Source organism: Stylophora pistillata, chromosome 9 (assembly GCF_964205215.1).
Source record: "Stylophora pistillata chromosome 9, jaStyPist1.2, whole genome shotgun sequence".
In the NCBI taxonomy this organism is placed as follows: Eukaryota; Metazoa; Cnidaria; class Anthozoa; order Scleractinia; family Pocilloporidae; genus Stylophora; species Stylophora pistillata.
In genome coordinates, this window is record NC_142527.1 from 31,684,719 (window position 1) to 31,700,911 (window position 16,193).

General features: G+C 38.2%; 2 protein-coding genes across 2 annotated transcripts; both read left to right on the top strand.

Annotated features, from left to right (window-relative positions):
• The first annotated feature begins 32 nt into the window (after window positions 1-32).
• LOC148724310 (serine incorporator 2-like) lies at window positions 33-2,128 on the top strand. Its single transcript, XM_088732818.1, has one exon. The coding sequence runs from the start codon at window positions 33-35 to the stop codon at window positions 2,100-2,102; it is 2,070 nt and encodes a 689-aa protein (XP_088588944.1). The 3' UTR covers window positions 2,103-2,128.
• Window positions 2,129-3,662: 1,534 nt separating this feature from the next.
• Window positions 3,663-16,165, top strand: LOC111334449 (uncharacterized). The gene is made up of 22 exons (XM_022940184.2): window positions 3,663-3,920; window positions 4,231-4,533; window positions 5,464-5,487; window positions 6,270-6,340; window positions 7,144-7,267; window positions 7,934-8,002; window positions 8,091-8,179; window positions 8,768-8,841; window positions 9,210-9,292; window positions 9,742-9,825; window positions 10,619-10,677; window positions 11,460-11,537; window positions 11,843-11,903; window positions 12,507-12,600; window positions 12,915-12,952; window positions 13,046-13,109; window positions 13,265-13,365; window positions 13,636-13,776; window positions 14,274-14,321; window positions 14,465-14,515; window positions 14,666-14,755; window positions 14,936-16,165. Exons 2-22 carry the CDS (start codon window positions 4,252-4,254, stop codon window positions 15,059-15,061), a joined length of 1,851 nt encoding a protein of 616 aa, XP_022795919.2. The 5' UTR covers window positions 3,663-3,920; window positions 4,231-4,251; the 3' UTR covers window positions 15,062-16,165.
• The last annotated feature ends 28 nt before the right edge of the window (window positions 16,166-16,193 follow it).

Sequence of the window (16,193 nt, forward strand, 5' to 3'; positions counted from 1 at the left end):
AAAATTAAGTGTACACGGACGGTTCTATAAAAATGTCCGTCAAAATTTGTCTCGTTTATGAGTGTTTTTTGTGTCTGTGGACTTTGGCAACAGTCATCGTTTCAGCACCAGGCATCAACGAGAAGTTGTTGGAAACGACAATGATCAAGAGCTTGTTTACATGCCAGAAGATAATGGATGAAAAAACTTGTCGGGAAGTGTTAACCTGCCAGATTCTTTATCGACTGTTTCTAATTATCACGACGTATCATTTCGTTCTCGCTTTCACTCTTCTACCAAACTTCCCGGCAATTCGTGAACGTCTGCATAATCAGTGCTGGGTTTTCAAGCTTCTGTCTCTCGCTGGTATTTGCATAGGCGCTTTCTACATACCTCAACACAGTTACTTTATTGTTTATTTTTCGTATATTGCGTTAATCGGCGGCTGTCTATTCATCGTGTGTCAGTTTTTTCTGTGGGTAGATCTTGCAGAGGCCTTGGGCGCCTGGGTCACAATACAGCAAGAAAAGGGATCCAAGTGCACAACATCTTTCAAAGTTATGCAATTCCTGTTAATTTGTAACTCCTACTTCTTATTAGCAATCAGCCTTGGTACTGTTGCGTTCATCCTTGTAAAAACATCAACACAAAACTGTATATGGAATGACATCTTCATGGTGCCAATCCTTGGAGCAAGTTTCATATCCTTTGGCATTTCATTGCATCCTCGAATAAGAAATAACATTCAAACAGAAGCTATAATTCTGCCATGCGCAGTAGTAATATTTCACTCGGTCTTTGTCATGGTATTAGCAGTTACTCTACAGGAAGGTCGCGGATGCAATCTTGAAGGAACATTTCTCTCGAGACAGAAAAACTCGACTAGAGTACATTTTAAAACTATCATAGCTTTGTCTCTTATGCACACAGCATTCTTTTATGCATGTTTAAGAAGAGAGTCTTTCACACTTGGACTTCTGAGAGGCACAAATATTGAGAATGAAACGATTGAAAACAAATCTGACAAGGAAGAGAATCTGCCTTACAGTTACTCAGCTTTTCATTTTCTAATGTCCACTGGATCCATGTACACGCTGGAAACACTCACAAACTGGTACGGACCAATAATAAATCAGTTTTCTCAGAATGGTGAATCTTCGCTCGTTGGACTGCAGGCGCACTGGAAACCAGCTCAGATAGTTACCATAGTGACAAGCTGTATGCCTTTGTTATTGTACATTTCTTTCATGATCTATGCTATAGTCACACTTGACCCGCATATTCAGTCGCAAGGGAGCTCAGGATATTTACGATCAACGCCAAAAGCAGGTCGTAAGATGGAGAACAAAAATACATTTTCTCCTCACATAGATCACAAAAACTACATCATTGAAAGTAATCCAAATGGGACTTTTGCCGGTTCAGGTGAAATCTTGAAAGCTAGGGAGTCAAAACTAGACTGTCCTTCACAAACTCAAGAATATAACTTGGTTGTGAGGTGTGAAAGAGTTCGAGACACTTCAGTAAGCTTCTACCATTTTCCGCGAGAAATATGCCAGTCCTATTACGATGGTAGAAATGGCAGTAATGCTTGCACCGTGATTGCTGTGTTGATAGCGAAGGCATTTTGCTCTGGTGATCTTGATCTCCCAGAGGCAGACGTCCTTGGCGAAAGCTGGATAAACTTATACAACAGTTGCATCGCTGAGGGCAATAGACTTTATGATATGTTAGTCAACTTGAAGAAACATGGCGCTGTTTATTTGTCGGTGGAGGAGGTAGCTGAAGAATTTGGAGACACGCTTCAAATTAAAAACCTCGGCTCCTCTCTTCCTGTCAGTTTTGTCTCGGAAACGGAGACAGCAACAGTTTGCTATCAGCTCGCAAGATTACGGAAATTTAACGAAAGACTAGCAGCAATCTTCATCAAAGATTCCAGATCGGGGGTCTTTCTCTTCTTCAAAGACGGTCCCCTCCTGTTTGCTGACAGTCATCCTTACGGATCCGGAGGGGCGCTGCTTGTTTGTTCGACCGACGTTAATGAGCTAGTGATGCATCTGGCTGAAATCTTTTGTGTGGTTTCAATAGAAGGCCTTGGTACACTCTCACCAATTTACTTTTAATCACTGATTAAAACTTTTATCTTGACGATTGGCAGAGATTTTGAGAAAGGCTCGTAAATCCAATATACTAAACATGCCATTGAAAAAATTCCTCTCCCTTACATCATTGAAAATTGCGAATCTCAGCCGCAAGAATTTAATTCCACTTCGATTTTAAGCTGCTAAAAATGCGTCATTTTCCTTACGAAACGAAAGTCAACAACACAGATATGACAATTGCACATTTCAAACACATGTATTTAATCTAACAGTAGTAAGACACCGGATGCACAGAGAAATGTATGCCTGTCCCCAGTCCCCTCTACTAACTATGCCTGTCCCTTATCAAATGGCCAATGTAGCTGGCGGTTCTTTGCCTTTTAGGCGGCTTGATGTCTCCAGTCCTGGCTACTTATATGAGAGAACCCCCAAGTGACTCTTTTATTCTCTACGTCATCAGTGATGGAGCTGAGAAAAACAAGTAGGCATCGATTGGTCTGCTTTTCACCCCGACCATAACCGCGCAATCTTTTCAGTGGTGGAGCCTACTTATTTTAAGTTAAAGCAAAGCAAAGAAACGCAGATTTTTTTTAATTAATTAGCGCAGCCTCGTAGAGTGACCTAAGATTGACATCGACTTCCTTTTTCTTCAGCAACATTTTTATTTTTATCAGCGAACTTCGTTTCCATAGATCAAAATGTGTCTCGTTCGGTAATAGTTTGCAGAACAAAAGAACAGAGGAAATTGTTCAGGGGTGACCTGAGGGAAGGATAAATTGAATAACTAAGCAAGGTCATTATCAATTCCCCTTTTGTATTTAGCAATTTTAATTTAATTCGGTCGTGTATGCAAACGAAGGACTTCAGATCTTATCCGCTCGCCAGAAAACAATTGAATAACAAGCGAAAGACATAGCACAAATATAAGAAAATTAAAAAAGCTTCTCAGATGTTCTGCAGTTCCACTCAATGTTTGGAAGTCGACTTCGACGCGTGCCTCAAGCTGCACTTTTTATGACGTACAAATCGAATTCTAAAAGTCACGCGCTAACACGCCTTAAACAAGAGAATAAACAAATCATTTTAAAGACGTGTCAGTCAACATATTGCCGAAAAAAAATCCAGTGAAACAAGCACAGTTACTCACTCCGTGTTCCATTTTTAATGGTTTTTACTCTTCATGACGAATCACAAGTTTTTTTTCTGAAAGCATTCTTGGTTGTCTAAACCACTTTAATTCCACATTTAACATAAATAGTATTTTAATTGGCTCATATCACAGAAGGTTCTCTCGGCATTCTTGACTTGTTTTTTGTTTTCAGTTACCCGCAAAACATCGCTCAACAAAGGGAATACTTAACAAAATCATTATATTTTTGTTTGATCGGTAAAGAAGACTTTTCCCGTGAGATTTGGTGCGCAGACGGTAGTATTGTTACCACGCAGTTTAGTCGCCAAACTGTCCTTTGTGTTTACGCACCACGAATTGGTTCTGAGATTGCTGCGGTAATGAAAACTAAAGTCAACAGTAAACAGACAGTGTTTATTCGCCTGTGGAGTTAGCCCTTGACCTCTCTGACAAAGCTTTTCAATCAACCATTGAGGTTCAAACGTGATTTCGTTACCAAATCGCGGATTCCTTTATATTCGTGGTGTATAAGTTCGTTTGCGTTGCTATGAGCAATTGAGAGGTGAAATCAGGAAAATTACAAACAACATGAGAGCTGTGACGAGTGTAAACGACAGGCACATCGTTATATTAGATTTTGTGATTGTTGACTGCAGTGAAATCGAATAAAAAACCTCTATGGAAACCACAAAGATCTTCAACGCTTGAGGGTAAGTCGAACGATTCGTGTAAACATGTATTCCATTTATATTAAGTCGACTGATTATATGACTTTGAGGGTAAATAACATTCTTGTCAGACCGAAAACTAACTTAAGTTTGATTAACACTTTGCTCGGTAAACTTTGAAGTTTGATTCTAATATTTACATGGGAGCTTGTTTAATACTTCTACAAGTCGAGTGAAGACATTTTAGAGCTTAAATAATGGCCTGTCTCACGCATTCTTTCTCTGTGAACCCCTTGAGGTTCATTTTGATTCTGTACAATACTAGAAAGTCTCACTGTAATTTTCGCCAAAGGAAAACAGTTTGATCTTCCAAATGGCTTACGAAAAATCGGTCATTAACATCAACATCAACTTCGAGAATGACGAACAGTACATTCCTCATCTACCGAAGCCATTTCTGATGAGAAAAGATCGCAGTAAGGGTAAACTTGGTACAATTCAACCAAGTCTGGATGCACAAAGGACTGCCTTCGAAATCCACAAAAGAGTCATGGAGGTTCAAAGGTTTCGTCGAGACAGTCAAAGTGCTTTGGAAGCTCCACTTCTAGTAACGGCTCTTATAAAAAAAACTCACCAAAGGCTCGACACCATACAGGTTAGTTTGAGTTGACAGTCCTGTATCTTATCATGCAGAAAAACTTCGATATATACCGTCGTACTTGCGATTTTTATAACGAAGTAAATAAAAGGGTGGCAAAAGACAAGGTCACAGAGATTAAAAGTTCGTTTAAACTTTATCAACTGTCAGAAATTTATGCGAGTAATGTATACGACAATGCAAATCTAAAAGACTAAGAAACAACTGCCTTTATCATTGTTTGAAAGTATTAAAAAAAAACACTCCTTGAAAAGTTTTCCTAAAAGTACCTAATGGCGTCAGAACGTGTTTCAGAGATCCTCCCCCGGCACACACTGACCGATAATACGCAGACCGTGAATCACTTGTGCCACTGCCCCCCCCCCCCCCCCCTCTTACTTCAAAATCCTTTCTATGTGCCTGCTGTATGATACTTAAAGAAATTTCAGTAGGTACCTGGGTGCTATTATTGTAGGGTGATAAGCACGAAAGCGCCTCTCTCTTTTAAGAGGGGGGGGGGCACCTAAATTCAAGGAGCACTAAATGAGGCGAGTCTCTGCACGTCTGGCGCCTGTTTTATCTTAAGTATGTAGCAAAAGCTACCTAAACTAAATTTAGCCTCGAAACAGTTATATTGAAAGGTGCTTTTGTTGGTAATTGGGAACTTGAAAATAAAGCCGAACTGTAACAAAAAGTAGACTAAGTACCCTTTACTATGATTAGAATTCAAGGGGAAATAGCCCGTGAGAACAGAGAACGTAAGTGAATGGCGTTTTGTGCCTCAGTGACACTCTGACAGTACATGTTTTACAAGTTTTTAGACATAAAGTTTTTGTATGCTCACATCGATAAGGCTTGGCAGTTTATTTTCTCTTGCTTTATCTATATCACCGAAATATGTTTTTTTTTTATATAAATAAAGAAAGTCTAATGGTATTTTTTTTCTAGGAGATAACTCAGTCGCATCCTACGGTAAGTTTACCAGGTTTCCTATGTTTATAAAATCAAGCCAAATAGAGTAGAATACCGAAAATTAGAGGTTTAGTTTAAACGTGTAGTTTTAGATGGATTTAACCGTTTCGCATGACGTTACTGTTTCACAACAAATCGCCCTCTGAAACACCTTTTTTATCAAACGGGGCTATTAAGTTAACGGGTGGAAAACAGACCGTAAATGATTTATTGTTAGATGAGACTTCGTGATCATCTGCTGTTGGAGTTTACCACAGAGATTAGGCGTGTAGGCGTTTTACAATGTTTGTTAATACCTAGGGATAAGTTGAAAGACCACCAAAGTCGCGTTAATTTCCCGTATTTAAAGTAGCGATTGAACAGTTTGCATAATTAAACATCACGGTTTCCGTGAAGCAAAACAAACCGACACGAAATTGGCACATAGCACATTCACCTGCGCAAATATTCTTGGGTCAATTTTTCCGAGTCAGAATATTTACCCACACTCAACTCAGTATAGTAAGTCGATGTAAATGTGTTTCAAGAAGAATTGTCTCTGAACAAATTTTAATCTCGAAACGTCTTTTAACATGGCTAAAACGGTAAGATACTTTTAACTCGGTGGTCTTTAACAACATCTTTCGGATAGAATCATAATGATGCTCTCGACGTTGCTCGCCGGAGATAATTTCTTGTAAACGAAACAGGAAGTTTTTACTTTCGCCGGTAACGACCGTCCCAGAAAAAAAACTTGTTTCAAATTGTACCACTGACAAGTCTCTTTCTTTCTTGTTTTGCAGCCCCTAGAGAAATTTGTCTGGGCAGCTCGGGTGGTTCATGTTTTAGTATCGTCTTGCATGAGATGGAGAAGGTAAAATAATTTCTGTAAGAGTCACACCAACTGACTAGAGAATCCTACCAAACGACATTGTTTTTTCATCTAGAATTTTTTTTGTAAAGTTGTTGTAACATCTAGTACTTAGTTCAGTAAATTTTGGATTCATTCGTCATGGAGTCAGACGCTTTATTTCACGTTATTGAGATGTTGATGATAACTGATTGTTTTTAAAACCAGTATTTTTTGTTCCCTCCACAAATGCAACAAAAGTGACCTTTCAGATATGTGTAAATCAAATGTCGAGAGAGAACAAATACTGATTCGTTTTATGCCATTTTCACCCTGTCTACAACTTGCAAAAAGTAAACATTTTTATTTCGCTATAGCTCAATTGAAATTGATTTTCACTGTTGAAAAGATTTCGCACCAAAATGAGGTTTTATGAACGAGCTTGTGAATTACGTAAGTTAATTATACCGCATTTAGAATAATAAAAATGGACCAGAAGTTTATTGTTTTGTAAGATATGAAACTGTCGATGTTGATTCCCTTCAGACATAACTCTTATAAACCAGTGTGAGCGTTTATTGTTTTTTAAAAACTATTAAGCCGTAGTCTTATCTTGTAAAAGTGAAACAATCGGTTTCATTTCAACCTCTGACTTTGATCTTGGAAGATAAGCATTCTCAGGAAGTGAAGCAGAATTCTTAAAAATCTCCCTAGTGAAATTAAGATTTTAAAGATCTGACATTTTTAAAACCGACATCTGTAATCTGATTTGCGTTTGAATCTGGTGCAGTGAAAGAGACCACTGTCTCCTCTGTTTTTGTGTGCAGATACAAGAAGCCAGACGAAAGTACCAAGAGCAAGCACGATTCAGCTGAATCTGGAACAAGGAAAGGAAGTCAGAAAAACTCTGGAATTGGTTTTGATACCAGAGTATTTAAAGGGAAAAGCAAGGTACGTAGTCAATGACGACACACGCTGTAAACTGAAACAAAAACACAATCGCCGCAAAATGAGACATTTTTTAACGTTTGCGTATGTGCAGACGTTGTAATGGCACGCGAGGTTAGCGTGTTTTCAGGCCGTAAGAACCAAGTTGTCGCACTGGGGCTATAAACAACCGCACAAACCAATATGTCATGGTTTTTTGAAACTGTCAAGCATTTTTAATAAAACATAAAATAAAATGACAAATCAACAAGATAAGCTTTGTGCCTGATACGTCATGCGGAGTTTTTCCTTTCCCTACAAATTTTTCTCGCATATTTTTCCCGATAGCGTTGTGTTTTTTTTTCCTGTGAGATTTTGCGTAGAAAATTGGCACGCGATGTTTGACCGCTGTACTACCTTTTTGCGGGACAAAAGTAAGATTAAGATGACTAAACGATGTGCAATCGATTTTTGGCCAAATGTTCGTTGTCCCAAAGCCCTTTCCAAATTTTTCCTTAATTTCTCGCCTGCGCTTGTTGGTTTGTTACTTCGAAAACATTAAGATAAATGTTCATAAAATCAACTTCTAACTTGGTGAAAACCAAATGCCACCATTTTTCTTGAGGGGTAAATCCAATGAGTTGATATTTCTGGCTAGTAATTTTGAACTGCCATTTTCACATTTCTTAGATCTCCGATGAACTTCGTCATATTTTAACATCCATACCTCGAGTGCGAACAAATGAAGGACTTAAGAAGGTAACAATTGTGGCTTTGCTCTGTGACCTCAACTCAAATTCATTGATTATCTTCCGCTCAACTTGCTATACCTTCCTCGTCTTTTTAGATCCAGAGACTATGTCGCAGTACGCGTGCGTTCATGATATTTCCGCTGGAGAGGGAACACGATCTGTCCCGCCTCGTTGGTTATGAACGGTGAGCTTTCCTGGGAAGAAACCATTTTATTCGCTTAGCGTTCTCAGTTCTACTTTTGCAAGAACGTATCAGAAATGCTTTGATCGTGCGATAGGTGTTCAACTCGTAAAAACAACAATACAAAAACACGAATGAATGAATGACACCTTTATTTAAAATAAATAGAAATCCCAACATCAGGGTAGTCCCATCAGAACGTAAAGCTCTGCTATCAATAGGAGCCCGGTGAATAGTATCCAAAAATTAATATAATACAATAAAAAATCTATACAATATAATATTACAGAAAATTCTAATTAACGTGACTATTATAAACAACACATCCATGATAAAAAAAGATTTCTTGGCTGTTTCAGTTCTAACGCGAGGCAAATGAAGCAAATTTCCCTATCTTGTTCTGGTATTATTAAAATTAAATGATTAACTGTTCAGGCAATATTTTCTTGAGACTCTCAAATCCTCCTTCACTCAGCTATCCTGGATTTCGTCCAATGTTTTGGAACCGGAAGTATCGCCTTTGCAATTCCAGTAGTTGTTCTGAACGCTACCATGCTTTTCCCATCTTTTTTCTTTCGATCGTCATTTCAGATACGACAATGGTCGAGTACTTGCCTGTCAGGGGAGGATACCGGAGAGATTTTATTACGTCCTCTCAGGGAGAGGTATGAGCTGTTTTTATATTGTAGACTTTTCGTAATGATTCTGTTCGATTTGAAATCTGCATTCAGCTCTAAATTACGTCATGCGCGGAGGGTAACGTGGATTAAAGTGATTTTCCTTTACCGTGGCCTGTTATTGGAGATCTTGTGTTATTAGTTTACCTCAAATAATCAGAAATATTCACATTAAATCGCGTTCCCGCGCTTTTGGAAACTTGCTTGTTTTTACTTTAAGCCGCCGGTCTAATCGGCTCCATGCAATATTTTCTTCAGTAGTTCTGGTTGCTTATCTCATCTCATCTCAAAATCTAAAAATCAATGAGCTCAATCTATATTTTGGTAACTATAAAAAATAAATTTTTATTGTCTAGTTAGTAAAATTTGCGTCTATGATCTGGCTGCTGGCGTTACAAAGATGTCTTTCGGGGAGCTGATGCAAGGACATACAACCGATGTAAGTTTGCCAAATTCGCCTACTTGTTAGCAGGTATACCTACTGATAATTCCATTCTCAGCCTGGGCCAGCCTCGCGCTCAGTTGAGACAAGCAAAAATCAGCAGGGCTATCCATGTTTTCTTCATCGCCCGCCCTGCTTTTTCGCTCGTCCTTGCAAACTGAGGGTCTGAAACGAAGCATTCAGTTCTTGGAAGAAAAAAGCGGGAAACGCAGGTGTCCTGCTGATTCTATATCCTACACATTTTTAAAGCCTTTTTGTCTTTCTTTTTTTCGTTTGTTTTTGAGGGACCAAAAATTTTGAGGCAGCTTTAGAACAAGTTAGGATTCGGTCAAAAGATATTTAAAAAGCGCCAAAACTTTTTTAGGTTTAAATTTGTTAAGAACCACCGCAGTGGAAGTAAATCAAAATCTCTAAACTAATCTATTAATTTTTTGTCTTTCCCTAAGCCTGTGGAATTGATGAATGGTACAGAAAGAGAGCATTCACTGATATGCAAAGGACCTGTTGAAGTTCTTGTGTTAGACAAAGAGGTTAGACGTCAAGACCTGTGCTTTTAAAATTACTCTCAAGTCAGAGAGACGCCTTTAATTTCTGTTGAACTCGCGAAGAATTGCATACTGAGAAAAAAGACACGTTGTTTCGAAGAGCTTGAACTCTTTTCAACAAACAGCAAGCCATGTTCTAACGCATGTACACTTTACAGAGTAGTTTTACGGCCTAGAATTCCTTTGTCTGATTTTCTTTCGCAAATCAAAAAAATAACTTAGTTCCTTTGTGAAAGTTCTACCGACTGATAAATGAAATTGATAACAATGCTAGTTTTAAAAGGATGGGAAAATGAAAGCTCTTTTCTGTGGAGAAAATTAATCTGTGATAACAAACAAGAGGATTATTCGGACTTTTGTTTAAGGAAAGGAAGAATGGTTGATATGTTTTTAATTACACACCTCCTCAGTTGCTTTTGGAGGAGGTCACGTTTCAAAATAAAAAACGTCATATGGGTATAGAAACGCAAAAGACAAGACTGTGAGTTTTTCGGCGTCCAATTCTCATTACAGCTATAATGTGCTTGTTTATTCAAGTGTAAAAGTTACGGCTAATTAGTCATCCGCACAACAAACACTTGATTATGCTTTGAGCGAATCATTTATTATAGTCATATTTGCGCGCTGGAGTTCATTACTGCGGTGACAACGAATTCAGTGACAACATCGACGGTACCCTCTGCTTGGTAAACAGAATGGTTCTCGGCGTGTTTAGCAGCGGGCTATTGATAAAAATGTGCTATTCGTGGTGGGAGTTATAACTGAAATACTATTGCAGGATTTTATGGAACTGATGAACACCAGCCCGAACAGTGGACTGCCGATTGAAACACTAAGGTAATGTTGACTTAAGAAGAACTTACAAAAAGACATTCATTTCGATAACGCATTTTGAAACATTAAGTGATCATGTACGCTCTAAAACAAATGTTAAGGTGAAAGGCAAACTTTAAATAGGACGAACTCAACATTTTGCATATAACTAGTAGTCTTAAAGTTGTTGGACATCGCGGAAGAATATTTAATTTCTCAAATCAAGGAAGTTACTCGTAGCTGAAGAAATGAAACAGCGGCAAAAACACCACCGAGTTCCTTGAATCGACTCGAACTATTAAGTTTCTAAATATCTCACTCACGCGTGGAACACTTTCAAAAGCACGTAGAAACTCTGCCTCTCATATCATGATCTCAGCGAACTAGGCGAAAACCGCAAACTGAAGGCTTTTAAATTTGCAAAGTACTTATGCTTCTATGTCAGCTACTAGTAAAAGCCGGAAATTTATTCCATATATAGTAAGGTTCCGAGACACTTCACTGCATTATTCAAAATTAGTTCCGTCACAAAAGAAGCAAATACATTTTAAAATAGTTTTTGTGTTCTCGCCTCTTTGAATTAGGGGTCTAATAAGTCTTGGGGTCAATTATTAACCCTGGAGAAAGTGCAATAATGCTACTTTATAGTTGGACGCGATTCGGTGTAAACTCGATGACTTACCGACCTTTGTCAGATTCTCAAGAAAGCCAAGAAAATTTGCTTTTTTTTTACTCTTAGCAAATAGTTAGGGAAAAAGAATTTAGCTGTCTGTAGGCAATTTGTTTCACTTTGTCTTCCATTTTAGGTCAATCGAACTCTTTCGAAACTTTCCGCTTGAAAAGTTCCTAGACGACAAAGATGCCATTATGACCAGATACTATGCGTATGTATTAATTTTCTATGAAACCTTTTGATGATCAGGTCAAAAATTCCTAGTAGTAGTTGTAGTAGTAAACCTTATTTATCATAAAGCAAGATAAATCCTTCAGTCATATCACATAACTGTTATCTCTGAGGCATGCCCTGCTTACATAAAATCCTACAATAACACAAACTTATCAATATTTTTATACTGTTCATCTTTCTTTCATACAAACAGCTGAGCTTATTGAATAAATAATTAAATCTTCGTGTATTACTGCATTTTTCTTGTTACTTATTCACTTGCTTGTGAATCATTCCCTCTAGCAAAGATGCTGTGATTGTTAAAGACAGCAGTGATACTCCTTTCTTCTACATCGTTAAATCGGTAAGACAATAAATAATAATAAATAAATAATAATAATTCAACAATGGACATTCCTCTGGGTGGCTGTTCCTGTCCACTGCTTCCAGATCGAATTGGAATTTGGAATTTTGGTTTTTGCGGAGGGAGGAAAACCGGAGAACCTGGAGAAAAACCCTCGGAGCAAGGACGAGAACCAATAACAAACTCAACCCATATATAACGCCAGGTCCGGGAATCGAACCCGGGCCACAGTGGTGGGAAGCGAGTGCTATCACCACTGCACCATCCCTGCTCCCCTACATCCCTGCTCCCTAAGAGCAGTTATCATTCTTATGGCTAAATCCGCACCGATGTTGTTACCTTACCTTGTTCCAAAGGAGTTTGCGCCAACCTCAAGATTTTTCATTTTTGCCTCTAGAATTTTCTTCCTCCCTTTTTTTTTACTTCCTTCTCCCAACCATTTCTCTCTACTTTGCATTTTTCCGTGACCCAATCTTTCCTGACCACTGACCCAGTTTTTCCCATTTCTTTCTTCCCAAAACCATCCTTCCATCACCTCGTCCCGTTCAAAGAGTGTTCCGTGGTTCCTTTCTAAGTACTTGACATGTTGCGTATCTCTCCCAGGGGAGGTGTAAGGTTGTTAGAAAGCAGGAAGTGTTGGATATGAGCAGGACAACAAAGCTTCCCAGTATTGCCACAGTCACGAGGAAATCTCCACGTAAGTTAAATCCATTTTAATCTGTCTTTGTAACAAGGAAAAGAAAGTTTTGCTAATGACTTGATAACGATATTCTGCCTTTGAATTTCCTAATTTTAAAAACCAGAAGTGAGAAATTTAACCTCTGAAAGGGCATCAAATACCAAAGTATTTCAGAGAAAATTAAAGGACTATTTGAAATTCTTTGGTCTTAGGAGTGGAAAATAAACTCATCTTGCTTCACAATTTGTTTCTCAAACCATACAAGTATACTCTTTAGTTTTCCTTCGATTCTGTTTCCTTCACAACAATTCCCCGTTAACTTTCCCTTTTAGGATCAACACCAGGCAAAAACCCCACAAGCCTGTTAGAGGTAAGACAAAGTGTGTCTTGATTCGATTCGTTAATTACACAAAAGATAGTCACTTAAACTTCATGACGTTTACACCGATTCTTTCTTCGACAGCTTACGGAAACATTTTCCAAGAAAAACACGGCACGATTGGATAAAATAACGCTGAGAACCTCAGGTGTGTTCGAGATACATTTTTGGCAGGGTAATAAGAACAATGAAAACGAAGATTATATCTATAAAAGACGCAAGAATCCTTCTATAGACAGAAAACTGCCACAAGTGACTCCATGAGGATTTGAGACTGACCCGTCATAAATATTGTTCTTGCAGTGTGCTCAATGAACCCGAACATAAAAATTACGGGCGACTCGGGAATTATGTTTGCTGAAAAGAACCATGATGAGCAGCCCACTTCGAGACAACTTGAAAAGGTGATTTTTTTTGTTCGGAAACTGTACTCCTCCTTAACAAAGTCAACCACACCTTTTCTTTCTCACAAAATTACTCATACTCGTTGCTTTTGATTTTCTTCTACCATTTGGAATTTTTTTTATGTTGCCAGAGCGATATTTTAAGATCTTTTTCCCGTTTAGTCTGTTTTTGTTTAATGCAACATTTTAATCAAAAACTGTAACGAAGTGCCATGTAATCGCCTCTAGCGAATCCGTGTTAACACGCATGCTCTTTTTGTTGCACCGCAGGACCCGGTATTTGATTCAGGTGGAGTGACTTGTCCAAGGAAGCCAGACAAAGTAGCCAAAAAAGTATCTGACGTTTCAGTCACTCTTCCCACGAGAACAGCGCTCCTGCAAATCGCTGTTCTAAAACCAGGAAATATGTTTGTGAGTGAATTTCAACCCCGTTAAACACAAAATCTAACAATTTTGATAAATCAAGTTTCTGTCTATGAATTTAGTAATCGAGAGAGAGTGTATCAGTTGGACCTTGGTATTTTCTTCGGATCAGATAAAGGGCAAGGGCTTTGAAATTTTGGTCAAGTGATTCGTGAGCTTGAACACTCGTAAAGTGAATGTCTGTGCTACTCACTCTCGAAAGCAAAGGCTGCACTAAGATTCATTGCCTTAACAGCGAGGAATTGAATTGGCAGAACGTTATAGATCCGTTTTAGACACCGTAGAGTAATTAATAAATAAATACTAAAAAAAAAAGAGAGTGAGAAAAAGTAATACATGTTGAGTTACTTTGCAGCAAATATAATTGCTTGTGTTAATTACAAGGCGATGAAAAAAGGAGCATTTCAATTCTGCTTATCTAATTTCTTTTCTATATTTTTTGTTTTCATTCGCTTACTTATTATCTCGTTATGTGTTCCAAACAGGGCCTGGAGTCCATGATGCCGAAAGTTGCCACCAAGATAAGTTCAGAGGTAGGAACAAGTTTATCACAAGAAAAATATCTCCGAACAATCATGGTACATGTACTTATTTCAGTTACACAAGAGGACTTATATCCTTTCCAGTCAAGACTTAACAGTGGATTTTCTGCTTTCTTCTCCCGTTTCATCGATAGGCTGATGCAGTTGAAGAAAATCAAGATCCCTCCACGAAAAGCCTCATCTTGGTGAGTGGTTTCAAACTCGCCTGACAAAAAATCCTCAAATTAAAACCAGCTTCAAGCTTGAGTTATAGATATAAATTGTTTCCCTTATGCCCCCGTTACCGTTACCAACCAACAAAACATTAACAAATGGCTTGATAATCCTCTCCCTAGATCAGTGAAGGGGCTGAATGTATTATGATCAACAAGAGGTTTTTCTTAATGAACGCCAGCATCACCACTCTCGTTCAGCTAAAAGCTTTGGTAAGTGATTCTCTTTCATAAAGAAATTTACATTTATGATATGGCAACAGTAGGATGAGGACATTTCCTGTTGTCGGGAAGTAGTCAATGAAGTCAGTCATTTTCTGGCAATGAATGACTTAAACCATACAAATATCATTTGGCGAAAGCTATAATGATGTATTACACTTTCATCCTCAGCGAGAAGACTACATGACTGTACCTGATGCGCGACACCGAATCCAATGCTTAGAAAGTTGGGATTTATACAAAGGAGAACTTATAAGAACACTGACCACAAGAGCGGCAAAACAAGCGCGAAGATAGCTCACAATCTTTGGAATGATCAAGTTTTTAGCATGACGTTCCATACGTAACTCTGTGGATCTGCTGGCTTGGAACAAGCGTTCGGGCTCACAAGCTGTCACTTACAGATGATTCCATCTCTTGCTTTCCCACAGCGGTGTTATGCTGGCGTGAATCTAACGCTTTCTCTTCAAAAATCAGTAAAGACAAGATCCCTTTGTGGATAAATCTTCCGAGGCTGCTGGACGACAATGACTTTAATTGACTACTTCCGGTTTCTGACAACCCAGCTGTCAACTTTCCTTGCAGGGTCTGTCTTCGTTTAGATAAAGAGAGGCCCCGGTAAGGAGACTGTCCACCAGCGAAAAGACAATTGATATATTTATTTCTTCTGACAATGCAAAATAATTATCCCTAAAGTAGGGGAGTTATTTAAAGGATGTAAATGTAAATACAAAGTAAACAAGAGTGAATAATGAGTGAAATTTTTAAAAAGAAACAAAAATTATTTCAAGGAGAACACATTCAGTATCACCTGAAAACTATTCAGTATAACCCTCTCTACATTTACTGATTCACCCTTCCCCACCGCCCCGTCAACATCCACAAAAAGCATTACTACATTCCTCCTAAGTATTTACACATACCTTGTACTGTAACACATACCTTGTACTGACAAATCTTAGAGAACAAATGTTACAGAATTAAAGTCGTGTCAGAATTCTTGTCCTAACATAAAACTTAATCTGTTATTTGATTAACTTATTATTAGATAAATAACATTGTGTGGGGTACTACTCTCTCTCTCTCTCTCTCTCTCTCTCTCTCTCTCTCTCTCTCTCTCTCTCTCTCTCTCATGGTCTAGTTGTTAAATTATTGAGAGTGTTTATGGACTTCTCCAGTAGCAGCAAACCGAAAAGGTTGAAAAATTACTATTTTTACAGTAAAAAAAGCCTGGCAAAATGAAAAAATAATTGTGAACATTTAACTTTCTGCTTCTTATTTTTTGTTCAGAGTGTTAATAAACTTCACAAGCACCAATAAATCAAAGGGGTGAAAGATGAGTATTTTGACAATAAATAAACAAAATAAATCAAAATTAAATATAATTCATTAAAAACTTGATCAGTCGTGGTTGCGTGATTAGTTATTG

Bases quoted from the DNA above. Each gene is read 5' to 3' on its own strand.
- LOC148724310 (XM_088732818.1), top strand. From the start codon at position 33: ATGTCCGTCAAAATTTGTCTCGTTTATGAGTGTTTTTTGTGTCTGTGG.
- LOC111334449 (XM_022940184.2), top strand. From the start codon at position 4,252: ATGGCTTACGAAAAATCGGTCATTAACATCAACATCAACTTCGAGAAT. The intron at 8,842-9,209 runs GTATGAGCTGTT...TTTATTGTCTAG, and splicing joins TTACGTCCTCTCAGGGAGAG to TTAGTAAAATTTGCGTCTAT. The intron at 13,777-14,273 runs GTGAGTGAATTT...TGTTCCAAACAG, and splicing joins TAAAACCAGGAAATATGTTT to GGCCTGGAGTCCATGATGCC.